At 47.1% G+C, this 19,978-nt stretch overlaps 1 protein-coding gene across 1 annotated transcript; it reads right to left on the reverse strand.

Moving 5' to 3' along the window:
• Positions 1-11,324: 11,324 nt before the first annotated feature.
• On the reverse strand, positions 11,325-19,818 carry LOC135804626 (acyl-CoA-binding domain-containing protein 5-like). The gene is made up of 10 exons (XM_065318540.1): positions 19,558-19,818; positions 19,415-19,449; positions 16,876-16,961; positions 16,456-16,528; positions 15,786-16,001; positions 15,550-15,628; positions 14,658-14,770; positions 13,728-14,237; positions 13,440-13,469; positions 11,325-12,530 (listed from the first exon to the last, which is right to left on the reverse strand). Exons 1-10 carry the CDS (start codon positions 19,640-19,642, stop codon positions 12,402-12,404), a joined length of 1,356 nt encoding a protein of 451 aa, XP_065174612.1. The 5' UTR covers positions 19,643-19,818; the 3' UTR covers positions 11,325-12,401.
• Positions 19,819-19,978: the final 160 nt, after the last annotated feature.

A 19,978-nucleotide genomic window follows, 5' to 3' on the forward strand; every position in this document is an offset into this window, starting at 1 on the left:
CTTCGATAATCCTATGCACCTCGACAGGGTCTTGGCTGAGACAGGGCTGGTGGTAGATGCGTATATCATCTGCAGATACCAGGGACAGCTGGGCATCTATCAAGGCCTGATGATCAAATGCAAATGATAATGTATGGCCGCGTTCCAGTCCCGACGCAGTGGTGATTGTCAGTGGTCTGATAACCAGGAATTCCTCGGATAGCCGAGAGAAGAAATGATTGGAGCAGGTTTGACTCAGGCCTTCCAGCTGCCTTGTCGTGGCCTGCATGCGATTCACCTGTGCCAGTTCCTGCGACGTGCGTGCAATCCTGGCTTGAAGCTCACCGGTCGCTGGTGGCACACTGAGGTCGAGGCTGTTCCGGTCCACGGCCAGAGCTCTTTCCAAGCGCAGTGCCAACTTACTCAGTGACTGCCGTAAGTCATCAACGATCGATTGGTTCAGGACGCTCGGGGGCTGCGTAGCAGACTGTGCCTGCAGTGGAATGTGCGCTGCCTTGTTTGCCAGTTTCAGCGAGTTCTCAAGGTCAAAGCGAGCCACTGAATGTCCACTGTGCACCTGTGCAGCACTACCTCGGCTGCCGGCTGCTGGTTTTGCCGTTTTCAGTGCTGCAGACTTCACAGATGCAGAGCACAGTAGCATACTGAGCACCAGCACCACACATCCCAGAGTATTCACATTGATCAGAGGCCACCGTCTGCTGCACGATGACTTGTCCTTACACATCGTCGATGAATCACCTGTGCACCCCCTCGAAGTATGCTCTTTATAGGGTTGATGAGCAGGTTGCTGTGTCGCCATTGTCATCTTTTACTCTGGACTGTTCCTTGGTAGAGAGTGATTCAGGCCAGCCTTGTTGACTCCCAAGTCAACTGACATTCATAATCACTGAATTATTTCTCTGTTCTGAGTCTGTCCTATGTAGTCGGAGTGGTGGCAGGCGACGTTGCTGATGGCTGACTGTTGGACTGATTCCCAATGCTTCCGCCTCGGTGGTCGTGAGCTGCTGCACATCCACTGCAGCAGCGTGTGGTCATACAGACTGGTGCTGTAGAGACTCTGTTCTTTTTCGACGTGACCAAGGTCTGAGGGGAGGTCAAACGATTCGGAGTGAGGTGCGGAAGTTGGTTTGGACCAGGCTTCCAGTTCGAGTTACAACAATGCTGGCGGCAAGGTCTATGATCTGACTATCCGAGGGCCAACGTGGGTGAAGAAATACTATCTTACAACGCAACCAAGTCAAGAGCGAGTTTGGGATGCAATGGCGTCCAATATCGTTAGATGGTTTCAGTACTACAGCTTGGCGACGAATAGCAGCTTAGCGCTGGCTCCTGGGTCCTCCCTCGCCAAGCTTGTGGCTGACGGGTGACACACGCGAACTCCCTGCGCCCGTGGCGGATGCGATCGTCCAGTTACGTAGCGGATATTGTAATTCGATGGTGGTTGACACCAGATCAACTAACTTGCAGAAAGTTGAGAGTGTGTCCTGGTATTGATTGCCCTTCTAATTCTGCTGTCACAGTGCTGCTGCTGCTGCTGCTAGCGCCATCGTCTTACTTCCGCCTCGCTTCCTGCAAGCTTATCTCAGCAGCTTCCAGTCCCCTAATTTAAATTTCATCGCACATTCCAGCAGAAACGAATGTGCTGCGAATAGTGTTTTATTTATTACCCGGGGCTGTGAGATGGGCTCGTAAATTAATAACGTATCTTTTCAGAAGCACCTGGCAATGCATCAGATTCTCTTGTCGCGGCTTGCGTGCTGCTGTTTGCTCGCCAGCCCGTTGTACCGGCCTCTGAAGTCTGCACCTGTACTAGATCTACCGTGTGACAGACAGTGAGGGCGCGCTGTATGCACACAAGCCAGCCCACACTACTGTAGGCTATGAGTATGACCCATGGCATGGGAGAGAGCATCATGTAGATCTCCGTCGTGGACTGTATATGGGCACGTGGTGTATGTTATGCGATAGTCATGCGGGTTGCTATCACTATCAACAAGAGTTCATATGAACTCTTGCTATCAATAGTAGTATCATGCTATCTCTACTGGCTACCCTAGCAGCCACGGTTACATGTACTAGAGTGTCTACTCTTTGTTTCTCCTCCCCTCCAGTGCTCCACGGCCCTCCACTCCAGGCACCGTTTTGCACTACTCGCATCCAGACCCTTCCCACTGACCCGCAGGCTCTCCTTCGTGAATGCATGCCTCATCGAGGAAGTGCGGTTGGCTCACTACCAACAAGTCCAGTCAGGCAGGAGCATTGCGTATCGACGCTTCAGCCATGTCAGTAGTAACTTGTCAGTTTCAGGTCTACAATATTGCCTAGCTAGTACTTCGAAGTACATCATGTTTCCAATCGTCACAGAGCAGAGCAACCAGCAGCAACATTACATCAGCAGTAGCTCCGTGGGGAGAACATCGTGCTTCGTGGTGGGATCATGTACTTCTTGAAGTAGATCTACTGTCTTGGACTAAGACGTTGTAACACCCGGATGTTGGTGCCACGAGCTTCTTTTACATGTAGATGGTTTTCAGTGACGGTGCCGTACAGCATGACAGCCATATATGTACATCTTAGGAACTTAGGAAGAACAAACACGCAGTGCTGTACTCTACCAGGTAGACAGAGTCTTCTGCTCAGATTCAGCCAAGCCCCTTCTACATAAGTCATTGGAGGCATGGAGGCAACACTGTGCAAGTATTGTAGTTACCCACTGCCAGTACGGTCGTGTAGATGGTAGATAGTAGGCATGGGTGCGTGCACCTCGAGCCAAAGTCCATCTTAGCTCCCTTACGGTAGTATTGACAACCTGACGTGGCTGTTACAAGAAGAGGCTGATGTAGAATACCGCAATGAAGACTGCACTGCGCTGAGCATACACCATAGTTGTGATTTCCAACTGCTACGTGCACTTGCATTACAATGGGTGAAGGCACTCAGTTCAGTTGTTTAGCCATTCAGGGCATATTGCTGGGCAGACGCATGAATAGGGGCACACGACAGAAGTACATGGAGGTTATGTACACTTGGTGGGGCTAGGGCAGTAGGGTCTACTCGGGTTGTGTTCGTCTGCTGGTGGATAGGGTGAATCTAACATGAAAAGAAGTTTGTACAAAATAGAAAGGACCAAGGAACTACAAGTTACCCTAAACTGTCCACTAACACCACCAGTTACTAAACAATCAGGTCATGCGATAACATTGCACCTTCCCCTCCTATGTTATCATTATAATACTTAGAACCTTCCAAGTTGGAAGGCTGTTGAAGTGCGCATCCAAGATGTGCAAGAGCTATTAGCCAGTTAGTTGTAGAATGTCAGTACCGTTGGTCAGTGTCGTGCAATGTTATCGCATGAGCTGATTGTTTAGTAACTGGTGGTGTTAGTGGACATTATAGCGTAACTTGTAGTTCCTTGATCCTTTTCCTTTTCTATAAATTTATCCTTGGCTCTCCATCCGAGTAACATGAAGTAAGTAATCTAATAGTTTAATATCAACGTGCGATGATGACTACGGTGACACTCGGGTACTGCATGCCTCTCCTCAATGATTATGTGCTCCCTTCGTCAGCAGACTCGGCACGACCATTGAAATAATAATTCTCCCTTGAATGCATTGTCGCGTCGGTGGTGTCCTCGAGACCTGGCGCCCGTGCACGCCCTGTGGCTGTGCTCTGTACAGCTACAGGCATGTTGACGCACTTTTCAAGAATGTGACTGGAACCTGTGTGTGGCCCCCTAGCTAGTAGGGGGCGGGACTTCAACTTCTTTTTTGGCCTCAGCGCCGACCACAGTTTGGAGGCACATACCGACGTCAGACCAAACACTGTGACAGAGAAAGCACCGCACTTTGCATGTAAGTTAGTTGTCTCCTCTTCATCATGTGAATGGTGACGCCACCAAATACATGTACATGAGTAGCTGTCCGACTGATTCTGAACGTACACATGTTTGTACCGGTAGATAGAAGACTCCACACAAGGTGACTGGTCGAAACAACTACATATTGCTGCTGTCCGCCGTGTCCGGAGATTGAATATCCCGGTACATACATGATAATACCGGTACATCTAATTCTTGCTCGGACATTACAAATTGTAGGTAGGTCTGTGGGGTGGGGCGAGCGGTAAGGGTGGCCGCATCATGCGAATTATTTTGTCCAAAATTGAAGTTCAAAAAGCGAAAAAAACGGTCAAAATGTTTTACGAGAATTCAAAAAATCCCCCAAAATGCGAAAAAATTCGATCCGCTGCCATGGTTTTTACAGTACTCGTACCCAACATTTCCAAAAAATGAAAAAATAAATAAAAAATAAAACCACAAACTGCTTATCATGTGTGTCTGTACTGTTGTGTGCTTCGGGGGATGGGTGTCAAAAGGTCAAAGGTGTGTGTATGTGAAAGTACTGTTTTCACATGTCAAACTTGGTAATATATTGAGCAGCACATGTACTCTCCAGATGTGACAGCACTGTCGTTCTCCAAAAACGGCCAAAATTCAATCCTGATGAGGCCAAAATTCAAAAAAAATTCAAAGTGCGAAAATCCAACCAAAATTCAGAAATAATTGAAAACATTTTGTGGACAAGCCTAGCGAGCGGCGTATGGCGCGCCAACCACTACATACCGGTACATGCAATTGTTAGATTGACAGGATGAAACAAGGAGGAGGACACTGTGTTCGAAAACAGTGACCTTACTACAACCTTCCGTGGTTGGCAGAGCCCCGGTCCCTGCGGACCATTTGAACCATATGGGTATCGCACCCGGTTCTGACCCTCGTTATGCCAGGGGGTTAGGAGACTACTCCTGATTTCGTCTTGTTGTCTTCGCTCTTTTTTAACTTGTATAAAAACTTCTTTTTCTTTTTCTTTCCAACTTCTGCCCATGGCGTCCTTCTCTCAGCTCGTCAGCTGTGAACAGTTTTTTGTCATCACCATGACACTGTCGCGAGAAGGTGCTCTCTGTAGACGGCCCGGGGTTGGTGATGTCCCGACGTGGCCATGGGTAGGCCATGGGCAGAAGTTGAAAAGAAAAAGAAAAAGAAGTTTTTATACAAGTCAAAAAGAGCGAAGACAACAAGACGAAATCAGGAGTAGTCTCCTAACCCCCTAGCATAACGAGGGTCAGAACCTGGTGCGATACCCATATGGTTCAAATGGTCTGCAGGGACCGGGGCTCTGCCAACCGCGGAAGGTTGTAGTAAGGTCACTGTTTTCGAACACAGTGTCCTCCTCCTTGTTTCATACTGTCAATCTAACAATTGTGTGAACTACAACAAGATTTATCTAATACATGTACTGGTTTACCAGTTTTGGATTATATCATACCGGTACATGTACAACTGTAACAGTGTTAGTGCTAAGACCCCTAAGTGCTTGCAAGACGGCGGTACCATAACCATTACTGTATCATTGGTTGACACGCCGGCCAACACAATCATCATCATCATCATCATCATCATCACCTCCTTACAGCTCAATCTTCGGGAGGTAGCTATTCGTCGTTGATGAGTTATTATCGTTGTGGGGTGTCTTTCGCGCTGCTACGTTCCGCTGTGTTGTGTGTCAGGGGTGCTCGGTCGGCCCGTCATCGTCCAGTTCACATGCTTCGTGAGTTGGCGATGGTGGAGGGTCGGGTTCCCCTGCAGTGATTGGTGCTGCGCCGAGCTAGTTTGGTGTGAAAGTGTAACTAATGTTATTATTCTTATATATATACATCAAGTAGTACTAAATAATTGAGAGGCTTTGAATCGTTTTTATCAAAATCAAAATATTTGCCGGGTTGGAAGGTGGGATCAAAAAAAAAAAAAAAAAAAAAAATCATCATCATCATCATCATCATCATCATCATCTGCGTTGCCGAAAAAATAATAAAAGTTAAATTTAAAAAATAATAATAAACGGCATTATGCAGCTGTGTAAGCAGTAGATGCACAGTGCGACTGCCAGGCATCTCTGTCAGATGCCAACTGGCAATTCTCATGCAGAGACATACCAGTCCACGAAACGATGTTGTCAGCAAAGGAAATCTTCGGACGACCACGCTTTCTCTTACCATCCACGACACCAAACATCACGTCACGTACAAGCTCGCAGCCAGATGGGCGGCATGTGTGCCCGAAAAAGGTCAGTTTGCGTATCCTGACCCTGGCTAGCAGCTGTCTCTGTACTCCCAACTCCACCAGGATACTGTCATTTGTGCGCTTCTCCATCCAGAATACTCTGAGCAGACGTCGGTAGCACCACATTTCTGCTGCCTGTATTCGTCGTTCATCTGTCTTCCGCAGAGTCCAACTCTCAGCTCCATACAGCAGGACAGACCACACTAAGGCATGCATTATCCGGATTTTCAGCTGTCTGGAGATGTTGTGGTCTTTCCAGATGTCAATTAACTGCAGCATACGCTCTTTCGCCATGGCAATTCTTGACCGCATATCGAGGCTGCAATCACCGTTTGTTGTCTTCCAGGATCCCAGATACTTGAAACTGCTCACCTCTGCAATTCGTTCTCCGTCGACCACAAGGGGGGTTGGAGCAGTATCGTTTGCACCAGCAGTACAGGTTCCGATATGCATGATCTTGGTTTTGGACAGATTCAGTGACAGGCCCTTCTCTCTTCCAGCGTCATTAACAGCATTGGTGAGGGTAGACACTTCTGATGGATGTGCACACAATCCCGTGTCATCTGCATATCGTAGGTTCGACAGCCGGCGTCCTCCGATTCTCACACCGATACTGTCCACATCAGCAACACGCATAACACTCTCAGTGTACAGGCTAAATAGATGTGGGGACAAAATACAGCCCTGCCGAACACCCTTCTTGATGGCGAACCCCGGCGAATGCGAGCCATTCCATCTGATAACTCCGCTCATCCCTGTGTAAAGATTCTGAAGCAAACAAACTATGTGGCGAGGGAAACCAAAATCCAAAAGGCAACCGAAAAGATGTGAGTGGTTAACTGTGTCAAAGGCTTTACGATAATCGATAAAAACAATGGATACAGGATTCTGCCATTCAAGACTTTGTTTGGAGATTTGGAAAACAGGGAGATGGCCAAAAGCATGGAAACGTCAAGAAATCGTCATGCTACCCAAAGCTGGATCAGCTAAGGAGTGTTCCAACTATCGGACCATTGCTTTGATGTCACATGCAAGCAAGATCCTTCTGACAATAATCTTGAATCATATGAAAAAGAAGATAGAGCCTTAGGCTGAGTTACCAGATGAGCAGGCTGGTTTTCGAGCTGGTCGCAGTACTGTAGATATGCTCTGTGTTCTGCAAATCATTATCGAAAAATCTCTTGAATAACACAATCATAGGCCTTGCATATTCATTTAAAATTTATTCAGTACATGGACTGGATCAAGCCATTCAAGGATCAAGGTAGTAACATAGTCATAATACTAATAGTAGCTTGTACAACGTAGTACTGACATCATGCAGGCGCCAGTAATGTCGACTTGTTCAATGATTATGCCATGACTGTCTCAGTGTCTGTGTGCTAGTACTTAGTAGTAGTAGTAGATCTGTCTCTGGAGACTGCTGATTACAGATTAGCCTAGCCTGAGTACGAGTGCTCACGGGAGAGGATGATTGGATCCACTCTGGATATGTGTTGCCTGTTACAACAGGCAAACGCTATACCAAACTGATCGCAAGACAGTATTCTTACCAAACAAGGAGACGCTAATAGGGCAATACAGCTCGACTGCATGGCCGCATGGCCGCAAGCTTGCGAGATTCCGATATCGGAACTGCAACGAGGCAATGAAATGCAGAGGAAGTGCCTGAACAGGCCGTGTAGTCTAGTGTAGACTGCTGCCAATGCAGGGCTGAGCTGTCAACGCCACCTGCTTGTCAGCACCTACCTACAGTAGCGACGGTGGCCGAGAGGGGGGCGAAGACCACCGTGCGTTTTATCGCCGAAACTAACACTGGTGTCAGGACGCTGTAGCTAAGGAGCGAAGGCCTTTGACTGACTGACTAGCGGCGAGCTTCAACTTCGCGGTGACGGTATAGTCGTGTACGAAGCCGACATTGCTTGAATAATACAGTTGATCGATGGGCGATCGACTCGCCGTAGTGCAACGAGTGCCAGTAACACTCGCTATTATCACTAATATCAGCCATGCAGAACGCAGACATCATGATACACTCCCTGCTATGGGTCAGTTGTGGATAAGCCATGCCATGCTGCTACTACAGTCTACAGGCTACAGTACACTTGTATGTACATGTACTGTACTACCAATCCCTGGTTGATGGTGATTCGGCCGGGCTGGCATCAGGTATGTGGGTCTGCACATTGTTCTTGACGGTAAGGAGCTCTTCCGACAGCCGACAAAAGGAAGCAAGGTCCTCCTAACCACACTCAGCCTTCCAATCACCATGATGAGCATCACTGACATCGGCGCACCAGGATACATGCAACATAATTATGTCACTCTTGAGGCTATGCATAATTGGCATTGCAACCACCATGGACATGGCGGGATGCGTCTTTTTCGCCCATTCAACCGATGTCCCTGCTGCCTAGTGCTTGCTGATGCAACGTGTAGATCTACAATCATCATGATTATGGAGAAAAGAGTCTCTCCACGTCTCTCAGACGAACGCTGTACTGCTGAAGACCCTGGGCCTGTATGCGTGGTTGTGAGCTTGGGAATACAGTAGCACATGGGTCATGACTGACATAAGACATTATCACATACCTTGCCTTATAATTATACTGTACATGTACATGTATTATGTATAATTATGGATTCACTGTCGCATGCAGACAGCAGGTGTCTAGATGATTACAGAAGGAATGTGTCAATCTGCTCGGTTAGCCGTTCAGCCACTCCTAGCCTAGGTCCTGGCACTGCTCCGCAGACCAGGGATCGAACCAGGAAGGTCATGCATGGGGAAGGTAAACAACAGAATGCTGCTGCTGGCAGTGCTGCATACGGGGAGGGAGATGGAAGGGAGGATTATAAAGCGCTACTCGGCCTGTTGACTTGTTCCGGTAGTGCTGACGTAAACATTGCGAACGACATCATCGCAAACTAATACTATTATGCTTTGCATGAAGTGGGGACCAGGTGACCCTATGCTTGCGATGCCAGTCCATGCAAACTTGAAGCTGCAGAACCTCTACACCTTTCCACCAGCATGCTAGCAGACACACGAGACATGATTGTATTGCTATTCAGGTATTCATGGTATCGTGTCCCTAGTCTTTCCCCACTGCATACAGTGCAATAGCCAGGGCCCTGAGCTGCCTCCCAGCTCTGATAAGCATCATGATCCATTGCCTTTTGAGTAGAGTTCTTGAGATAATCATGTCCCATGATACTTGGAAACTAGAGAGAGAGAGAGTAAACGAAGAATCTTCCTCTTGATACTAGCAAGTACCATGTACCAAGAGTATATAGCCTGATTCTCAGTAACTCTTGTCTTGATACTACTACAGTCGTCCCTCTCTAATCCGGCACTTTATAATCCAGCACCCTCGATAAACCAGCACAATTTCCAGTAGCCAAAATGTCCTCTTCATGCACATTGCAGCAGTAAATCAGATTTGTTAATCCAGCACCCTCCCTAATCCAGCAGATTTTCGTGGCACAAATGGTGCCGGATTATAGAGGGACCACTGTACTAGCCTTCGGCGTTAGTCTACCATTGCCATGAGTACCATGGTTACGTGTACCTGGTTGCTTGTCCAGGCGTAAGAAGCAGGGAGTAATAATATTATTTTACTACTCCCTGGAAATACATTTCCTCTGAGGTCAACCAGCGGTCAACAGACATTGCATTGGTGACTGGTGACAGAGCATTCAACCTGCCATCATAATAATAATTATTATCATGAGTGAAACTGAAATGCACAGTAGATCTACACTCTACACAGTCGCAGTGTTGCGATGCAGACTCAAGTCAAGAGGACTGCACTGCATGGTTAGACACAGTTACACTGGTCCCGCCCCCCCCCCCCCCGCCCCCTCATTGTGTTGCATAGCCTATCTCATACAATAATCAGAGCATCCTACAACAAACAACATAGATCCTAGATTACATCTTGTTACCGGTATGCCATCTGGTCACTATTGCCACTGGTGTGTGCGTGCGTGTGTGCGTGTGTATGTGAGTATCAGACAGTACAGGATAAATAACCACATGAATAAGAAAAAGAAAAGCTGACAGGATCTTTTTTCTAAATACCGGTAACACTGTCTGTGGCTGCCGGGTAGTTTACGACAGTACACTGCCGTTTGGCACACTCATGCCTTGCTTGTGTTGAAGGCAGCAGTGTGAGCTCACCAGGTACATAAACATGTAAACGACAGCAGTCAGTGAGCCTCAGCCTCACAACTAACTTTATATCATTTTAGTCTTTACTTACCACAAGCAGGGTATTTCCTAGGCAGTTCAAGCCCTCACTTGCTTACAACGACAAGGTGATCTTCATGCCTTGCTTTGATCCATGCGCACTTGGTTTTGCATACATCACTGTTTTACAATCATGGCATGTAGTTCAGTGAGGATATGAGTGGTCATGATACTTGATAGGGCTTGAAAGTGATGACGTCAAAAACGGCCAGGGAGTACTAAGTTGACATCAGATTTCTATTTTGGATCCACTAAGGTGTGACTTTGCTATTGCCTAATAAGTATGTGGGTGCATAGCAACCCACTCATGTCGCATGCAGGTGTGACTTTTATTTCGCCACCAGTTGTAACCCCACCCCCAGTAACCAAATCAGTCAGTTTCACTGGCTACATGACCATGCTGTGGGTAAGACCGCTTGAAATGTGCTTGGATCCATACAAAAACTGGATCCAGTTTTTGAATTTTTGAAATTGTTGCTATGCTGTGACGTAGCACTTTCAAGCCCTATTGCCTCAGTATGTGGTTGCATAGCAACCCACTCATGTCGTATGCAGGGGTGACTTTTACTTCGCCACCAGTTGTAACCCCGCCCCCAGTAGCCAAATCAGTCAGTTTCACTAGTTATAATTATCACCTTGCTGTGAGTAAGACCAAGAGTACATAAACATGGTTTATGTACTCTTGGTAAGACGGCTTGAAATGTGCTTGGATCCATACAAAAACTGGATCCAAGTGGATCCAATTTTTGAATTTTTGAAATTGTTGCTATGCTGTGACGTAGCACTTTCAAGCCCTATTGTACTCTTGGTGCTGATACAGGCAGGTCCGTGCTCATACTGAATAGTCGTATCAGGACGGAGATTTCACAATTGCGGCCACCACAGGCATGCACATCGCACATGCAGCAAAGGCAAACCTCAACGCAAACTGCGCATAAGGGCAAGCTGGTGTGTGATTGCCATTGAAAAAAAGGCGTGATACGCTCACAAAGACAATAGATATAATTTCACAGCAGCATATATGGTAGACCACAGCACATTCCACACTCGTGAGGATACTGGGTGTCGGCAGATAATAAATAACATAGCACAGCAATGAATAGGATCCAGTACTAGTATACCGTATTATCTCTAATATAAGCACAGTCTCCAATAATAGCACGTCTCCAATAATAGAACACCTTGGGGCGGCATTCAAAAAATAAAGTGCTCAGTCTCCATTATAAGCACACTGTCTATCGGTACCTGGTAAAATGCATGTATCGTATTATCTCTAAAATGCAGTACCGGCAAAAAAAACCTGAAATGTGTGTGTCTGACATGAATTTGGCATGGCAACATGCCTCTGAAATGAGGTTCAAATAATAACGGAACAGTCTCCAATAAAGGAACATCTCCATTAATAGCACGGGGCGGAGGTACATTGAAAAAATAAAGGACCGTGCTTATATTAGAGATAATACGGTATACGAAAATAATAGAAATGCAGCGATACTACTAGCAACTAGAAGTTTAAGCAATGCTATGATACAAAACGATATCAAGCGAGAAATTAGACGACTACTCCGAATAACAAGTCCTAAGTAAGAGCAAGAGGCTCTGCAGTTGGCATCTTGAACAAGAGATTTCAGGCGGACATGTGAAGCAGAGTCCACGAGCGGAAATAGAAGACCATGAAAAGAGCGAGGCTTTGCCGGGTCATACTGCATAAACAGTATAAAAACCGAAATCTGGGAGACTAGTAAATGCCTGGCTAGTAGTGGTATGCAGCTAGTGCAGAAAGAGAAGGCCATTGGTCAGGCACATTTTCTCCGTGTTACTGCATACCCGGTGCATGTACCGGTAGAATGCGACTGCCAATCAGTGAAAACAGACGAGGCTGGGGCGTAGGAAGCAAACACAGCGCAGCGGCATGGTCATGACTATACGCGTCGGAACACACGGTACGCGGTGTGCTGCCACTGTGCCAGTCAATGTGAATGCCAGTCAGGGATCATAAATTATAATGTGACCTTGCGCAGCACAAGCTCAATTCGGTCTGCGCTGCCCTCTTCCGAGGAACACACGCATGATGTAATTAGCCAGGAACGGCCACAAGAGAAGTGACGCAACCGAGCTCGAGCTCCAGCCTTGGAACGGCCACCACGATGAACGTGGCTGAAGAAACAAACATACACGCAATCACATGCACAGAAGGAACAATGTTACAGCTAACACGCCATCTTTAGCCAGGACACCACAAGTCAAATTCTAGTCACGAGTACGTAGCCCGAAAGTAGAAAACAAAGTATGAAGTGCACGAGGGTAGAGCTTACACAAGTAGTTCCAAGAAACTTAGTTTCTCGGTATAAGCCTAAGGTACCAATGCCTTGCAAGTAGGGGTGAAACGAGTATCTATTTCGACCAATCGATCACTCATTCATAATATTCGATCGAGTATCCGATTATTTCGAGTATTTTATCAAAATTCCAAAGCGCTAGATTTGTGAGTTCTCCACCAATTCGGAAGAAATTATCTGTGAACATAGAACAAAAGTCGCCAACGTCTTGTACAGAGTGTAAAGTAACGATTTTCATCAGTACTTTCATATCTCAGAACGTTAACTAACGTTACTTGCCGTGGTGATCGCATCGTCGAAGTCATAAATACTGACTCAAAGGCATGCATAACGCATGCATACCAGTGGACGAGCGGTACAACCAACGTTTTGGAAAAATTGAATGCCAATACTAAAAAAAAAAAAAAAAAAAAAAAAAAAAAAAAAAAACGATCGAGTGCAGAATTTCGAATAGTCGCTCGTTTGAAATTTTCGAACGAATACTCGAATATTCGATCTAATCGTTTCACCCCTACTTGCAAGCATGCTCAACGCAACAGGACAGAGCTACACATACAGTGACCATGTACATGATTGTATTTAAATTCAAACTATACCCTGATCCCTTATACTGCCTGGAGTCGAGCAGACACCCTTGCTCGCCAAATCAAGAACGGCATCGCATACGATGATGCCCAGTTTCACACAAGACATTATAGAAGAATGCATGTTGAAGAGTGATCCATACCTCACGAACTGTGGTCACGTCCGGCCGACCCTGGACATCAAGAGCAAAGTGTGCAACAAATATACAGAGGTCACAGACAAACACTATACAACTATGTTTACCTGAACGTACGCAAATTCCCAAGATGTTAGATTGTGCGCATGATATCGTTCTCAACTTTTGCCACAAGCGTTCAAAAAAACCAAGATCACCAAATTTGCTTCAGAGAAACCAAGGACAGAGAAAGGCGTGTCCAGTCAGAGTCGGTTCTATGCAGCGGACGCAAAAGGGATGAGAAAAGCTCCTCACCTGTTTTAGACCCTGCATACCGGCTTCAATATCACCCAGCCGCGCATTGATGGAAGAGACATCATTGCACAGGGTTTGCACACTGTGCTCCAAGGACGACGAGTGATACTCCGGTCCAGACATGCTGCTAGCCTTCACCTGGGCTGCCGACGCAGATGCACTGGGCGCATACAGAGCCTGGCCATCGGGCATGGTCGATTGCTGAGAGCTGATGTAGCCCACGGTTGCAGGGGCATTGGAATACGAGCTAGGGACTGTGCCTGCAAAGTTACAGCCACCAGCACCACCGCTGCCACCGGCTGCTGTCTGTGGTGTTGGTGACGGAGCGTACATAGGAGAGGATGCCTGGCCCAGACCACTGTCAGTAGAGCGACATGTTGTGGTGGCACCAGTCGAATCAGCAGCACGCAATGCATGCTCAGCGTACGGTGAACTTTCAGTGACGCCATCAACAACGTTACTGGATGGTTCTGCGTTTCCTAGTGTTTGTGGTAACCCTCCAGCCAGATCCTGTGCAATAGAAATAGAGCAAGGAACATGAAACGAAAGCATCATGAACCAGGTCAAGTCTATCGTGCATTCTCCAGACAAAGCGTCAAGAAGGGATCTATTGCTTCAGAGATAAGGGCAATATACAGAGAGAGAGAGAGAGAGAGAGAGAGAGAGAGAGAGAGAGAGAGAGAGAGAGAGAGAGAGAGAGAGAGAGAGAGAGAGAGAGAGAGAGAGAGAGAGAGAGAGAGAGAGAGAGAAATAGAGAGACAGACAGACAGGACAGACACAGACAGCCAGACACACACACACACAGAGGGAGGGAGGGAGGGAGGGAGAGAGAGGGAGATAGAGAGAGAGAGAGATAGATAGATAGAGAGAGAGAGAGATAGATAGAGAGAGTGATAGAGAGAGAGGATGCAGCAAACAGGGGAGACTTACATCAGTATTGAACGATTCCATAGTGTCACAGAACTCATCATCATCATCGTCATCGTCGTCGTCGTTGTCATCATTGTCCATGTCAGAAGCAATCGGCGATGGAGTCGTTTGTCCTGACACAGAGGAGCAAAGGAAAGACAGTGAACATGGATAATTCATACCTCACACAAATAGTCACCTGGCACGGTTCGTCCAGAATACACAGTATTCTAATCGACCTTCTTTGGATCAATCCCTGGATTAAAAAATAATCACGGTCTGTGACACTCCCAACCACACGTTGATGCGCCCACCACGCACCACTAATCCATCTCCCCGATGCCCCTAACCTCACTGCTTCCCTCTCTGTACCTGTATCTGTATCTCTCCCCCCTCCCCTCCCTCGCTTGCTCTCTCCCGCTTTGAAATTAGCATCCATAGAATTGGGCACCATTGCCAGTTTGGCCTTGCGAAGTAAAATGAATAAAAATCAACAACACTCAGCTTAAGACCGAGGTTTCCGCATCCGTAGCAACGGCACCACCCCCAAGGATCATGGCGCAGATGCAGCTCCTAAAGCAGATAAAGGTTGTGACTACAGTCCATTTCAAAAACATTGACAATCCTGGCGATCACCCGGGGAGTTCCTGTCTTATCGTATGTGATGCCTGGAAAAACTCGCTGTGAACTCAAAGAAATATTCCGTGCGAAAGCACGGAAACTGTGACAACGCACGCACGCAGGTACATGTACGTCAAACAACTTTTACTTCTTGCTCGTAATCGTATTGATATGGAGTCATAACTTAGAGGACAAGTTGAAACCGTGGTAAACGTGTTTGCAATGGACTGTAATATCCCCATAATATCCCAAAGATATGGTTTCTGAGGATGAGCATCATTGCCAGACAAACCTGATCTCAGCTGTTGAGAGTTGCTGCCATGCGATGTAGCAGCAATGGTTGCAGGATTAGATAGCGGACCGCCAACACCCTGCAGTGATATGAATAAAGAGCGTCCAAGGAAAAAAAATTAAAAGCTGGGAACAGAACAAGCACAACTGAGATAGCCACCGACCAACAAGTAACACATAACCACTACAAGCTGCAGTACAGCAATACACACGCGCTACACAAGACACAATACGTACCGCGGGCGATGGTGGTGCTTCTCGAGCCGCGTCTGCCGCGGCATCGAGCTGTGAATCCACAGATGCACTGGGTGTTGCACTGGCACTAGTGGATACAGTGTCGTCGGCGGACTCCTGGTCAGGTATTACAACCTCGGGTTCCTGCTGCTTGGGTTTCGCATGCATGATTGACATGAACTTCTCCTTTTCTGGCGAGTCAGACATATTCTCAGCGGCCTGGTCAATGTAGTAGAAGAAGAAGAAGGCAGCAGTGAAAACAAAAGGAGAGCAAATCGAACTTAACACCCTTTTAATACTCACCCAATTGACCCATTCCGGCAGCGACCATGACAAGGACAAACAAAAGACACTGCACTACAAATGTATGCAGAGAGATGTTGAAGCATAAAATTATCTGAGGCAGCCAGGTTGCAACTGGAGCACACGGCCAATGCGTACGCACGCTGCATAGATAATTGAACTATATTCAATATCTCCAACAGCTCCGTCCGTCCGCCCATCTGTGTGTTTGTTTGTCTGTCTGCTCGCCTCTCCTTTCTCAAGCTCCCTTTCCACTTTCTGATTCCAGCGAAGTGAATAAAGTTATCGACTCGGCCAAAAAAGATGACATTGCACAATGCCAACAGGCACAGATGCAAACTCCAAGCAGAAAGATGTCCATTATTCTCACCGAAACTATCTCATCAACATATGCTTGCATTGCTTGCTCTGCAGTCATTTCACCTAATCCCTTCCAGGCATCCCTATTTCAGGTCAGAGCAGAACAGCAGCAGACAATCAACAATCAGAAATGGGGTATAGCAGTAGAAGTAGGAAGTCTAGGATAGAGGACATCGACGTTAGCATGTGAATATACCCACGCGTGTACGAACACATACATGTAGACACATTGCTGTTCATGGTCGCAAACATATAATACGTAAATGCACGCACGCACATGCACACACACACACACAACAACAACCACCACCACGCATGTACATGTACACACGCCACCACCACCACCACCACCACCACCACCACCACCACCACCACCACACACACCACGCACACACATGCACACACGAGACAGCAAGCTAAACGTGCGTACCATTTTGCACGGCCGATGGGATCGAACATGCCGGGACGAGCAGACGAGACAGGGCCGGAGGTTGCTTGCTTGTACAGAGAATAGAACTACACAAGTAGCAGCACAGGTTGCAACAATATCAGCCAGTGCAAACAACAGCACCAGAACAAGATAGAGTAAAACCTGTGACTAACGACCACCCCTTGGGGCCAGAGAAAGCGGTCTTTAGTGGCAGGTGGTCCTTAGTTAGAGGTTTGCACCGCACAACCATGATATGAATGTGAGATGGTCCGTGCCTGGCGAAGTGGTCTATAGTACCAGGCTGGTCGCTAGTCACGGTGGTCTTTAGTTACAGGTTTTACTGTAGAGCCAAACAAGCTTGAAGAGCGCTAACGACATGTAGCGACCCAGCGGGAAAAGGCTTCTCGCATCGTACGGTTGCCTGTAAGGAGATGCAGTAATGATGGGAAATCTCGACAGAATACTCTAGTGAACTACATGATATACGACTACTGGCTTTTTTCTTCTTCATACCACGGCGTGGTTTCGAATCCTAGTCCTTCTAAAGCGAAAGCTTGCCTCATCAACCTTAACGAGGGTTCACTGTACTACGGTGGCATGCATGTTTGATGGCAGCATGCGTGTTTACATCACCCACACAGTAACACCACAGCATGCGTGTTTACACCGCCCACACAGTAACACCACTCTTATACAAACTACTGTAGTGCAAAGAAACACTAATAGCGTACTTGCACACGTACATGTCGATGCGATGTTTGTCTCTCACATTATAAGATCATGGTCTTACAATCGAACGAAAATGCACTTGTGAAAGGACCGAAAACAGCGACTTTTCGCTTATAAGGCCATGGCCGTACATGCGCGAGATTACGGTATAAGCAGTGTAGACCACTCCAGTATGCCTGCTTGCATGCAGAGTTAGTTTGGCTCAAATGATATCAAAACAGAATCAAATTTATGCTGTTTCGTTGCTGTGTGAAGTGCCATGGAAAGTAGTGTATACACAATGCTAACTATGGTATGAAACAGGTAAGGGGCCTTCCGTAAATACCGATATTTATTTAGAAACGAAAACTAGTCATTTCTCTTCAACCCCCCTCCCCCCTCCCTGAGAAACGAACACATACAAATGGTACATAGCATCGATATTTTTGGTCTTTTTCTGGTCATGCTCACGCATGCAAAATGTACATCGATATTTTTCGAGAAACGAACAGGCGCTCAAACCCCTCCCCCCTAAACGACTAGTTTTCGTTTCTAAACAAATATCTATATTTACGGATGGCCCGTAAGCAGCAGCTACTAGTAACGGTGCCTTGATTCTATAAGACAGTGCACTCCCACCACAACCATCAGGAACCACTGCATGCGCTCTATGGCCAGCCACGTTCACAGACCAGCAACAAAACGGCACCTTGAATTATTGTTTCTATGGCTACATCTCCAGTACATCTTCAGTCTTGTTTCTTGTACATACGTGTGTGTATGTGTGTGTGTGTGTGTGTGTGTGTGTGTGTGTGTGTGTGTGTGTGTGTGTGTGTGTGTGTGTGTGTGTGTGTGTGTAACTGGTTTGAGTTGGCAAGCGATCGTGGAGAGTGGCGTGGAGTGGTGACAGCAGCAGGTGAGGACAAGGAACCTGCCCCGAAGAGCATTGAGTGCCCAACCTGCAACCGTCTGTTCCGCCGTAGTTCCGACATGGCCCGGCACAAGTGTTCAGCAATCCGCCAGCTCCCGGTATCGGAGCAGCCTGGGTCAGTACAGTATCCAACATGCAACCGATGGCTACGTAGCAGAGGAGGCTTTGCGGTGCATAAGTGTCGGCTAGGCGATGACGACCAGCCGCTGGCCCCTGCTCCTCTTGTTGTTCCGGGTGTAACTTGCACAACCTGTCAGCGTTCGTTTAAATCGGCTGCGGGTCTCAAGCATCACTGTTGTGGAACCTGTCCAAAGCGCCCTACTATGGCTGAACGCCAGCAATTCAAGTTTCACTGCCAAGTTTGCCACAACCGACGGTTCCAGAGGCGGCAAGATCTGGATCGCCACTTGGAGCATTGCCTTCCTCCCCCCTAACCTCTCTGACAGTACCTCCCATCTGGGAGCGGCGTGGCCAATTCTGGCAGCTGTCAATAGTAGTACATGTAGTAGTAGTAGTAGTAGTAGTAGTAGTAGTAGTAGTAGTAGTAGTAGTAGTAGTAGTAGTAGTAGTAGTAGTAGTAGTAGTAGTAGTAGTAGTAGTAGTAGTAGTAGTAGTAGTAGTGTGTGTGTGTGGTGTGAGTATGTGTATGTGTGACTTGTGTATGTGTGACTTGTGTGTGTGTGTGTGTGTGTGTGTGTGTGTGTGTGTGTGTGTGTGTGTGTGTGTGTGTGTGTGTGTGTGTTATGGATATCAAAGTTACGGGTCGTGCCCGGTCCCGGACCAGCCAGATAATCGAGGTGCTAGCATGAGTGTACAGCTGTAGTCATTATCATCATAATCATTGGGTACCCAAGTCCTGATCATAGTCTCACGTCTTATGGAAGTGTTCATTTGCCTCACCTTCAATTTCATGGCATTAGAAGGTTGAAACGAGCCTGGACATGATCAATCAACAACCCATAGGCAATCCATATAAGTATGCAATCGAACAACTACCACTCCGCAGCAAAGAGCCTGTATACGTGAAATATTTACTCCCGTACCCTGTTTGGGCAGGTTCTTGATCGTATCCACGGCAGCATCGAATTTGCTTATCAGCAGGGCATCCCCTGTAACTTCCCTCGCCATCTTGATGCGGGTGCGGATGCAAGCCCAATTATTTACTATCGCCGTGGACTGTTGTTACAGACTATATCCTGATCCTGATACCTAGATAATTGCATGGGCTTCCATGACATTGTCACTGGCAGTTACGCAAAATCGGATTCTGGCATTTTCACTTCTCAGCAGTCAGATGTGTCAATGACATTGACAATGGTCAACTAACTTATTACTATGTCGTGCAACATTACATGTGAAGTAAAGATCAAGGCAAAGTGACGTCGACATCCTAGATCTCCCTCGTCGACACCACGTGCATGCTTGTTGCTAGGAGATAGCCAACCAGATCGTACTGGTTTTGCG

The sequence above is a fragment of the Sycon ciliatum genome, chromosome 1 (genome assembly GCF_964019385.1).
Source record: "Sycon ciliatum chromosome 1, ocSycCili1.1, whole genome shotgun sequence".
In the NCBI taxonomy this organism is placed as follows: Eukaryota; Metazoa; Porifera; class Calcarea; order Leucosolenida; family Sycettidae; genus Sycon; species Sycon ciliatum.

What these genes read in the sequence shown, in the direction of transcription:
- LOC135804626 (XM_065318540.1), bottom strand. Translation starts at nt 19,642, where the DNA reads ATGGCGAGGGAAGTTACAGGGGATGCCCTGCTGATAAGCAAATTCGAT. An exon ending in CAAGAACCTGCCCAAACAGG is followed by an intron (nt 19,450 to 19,557) that starts GTACGGGAGTAA and finishes GATCATGTCCAG; the next exon opens with GCTCGTTTCAACCTTCTAAT. An exon ending in GTATGCAGGGTCTAAAACAG is followed by an intron (nt 13,470 to 13,727) that starts GTGAGGAGCTTT and finishes CTTGATGTCCAG; the next exon opens with GGTCGGCCGGACGTGACCAC.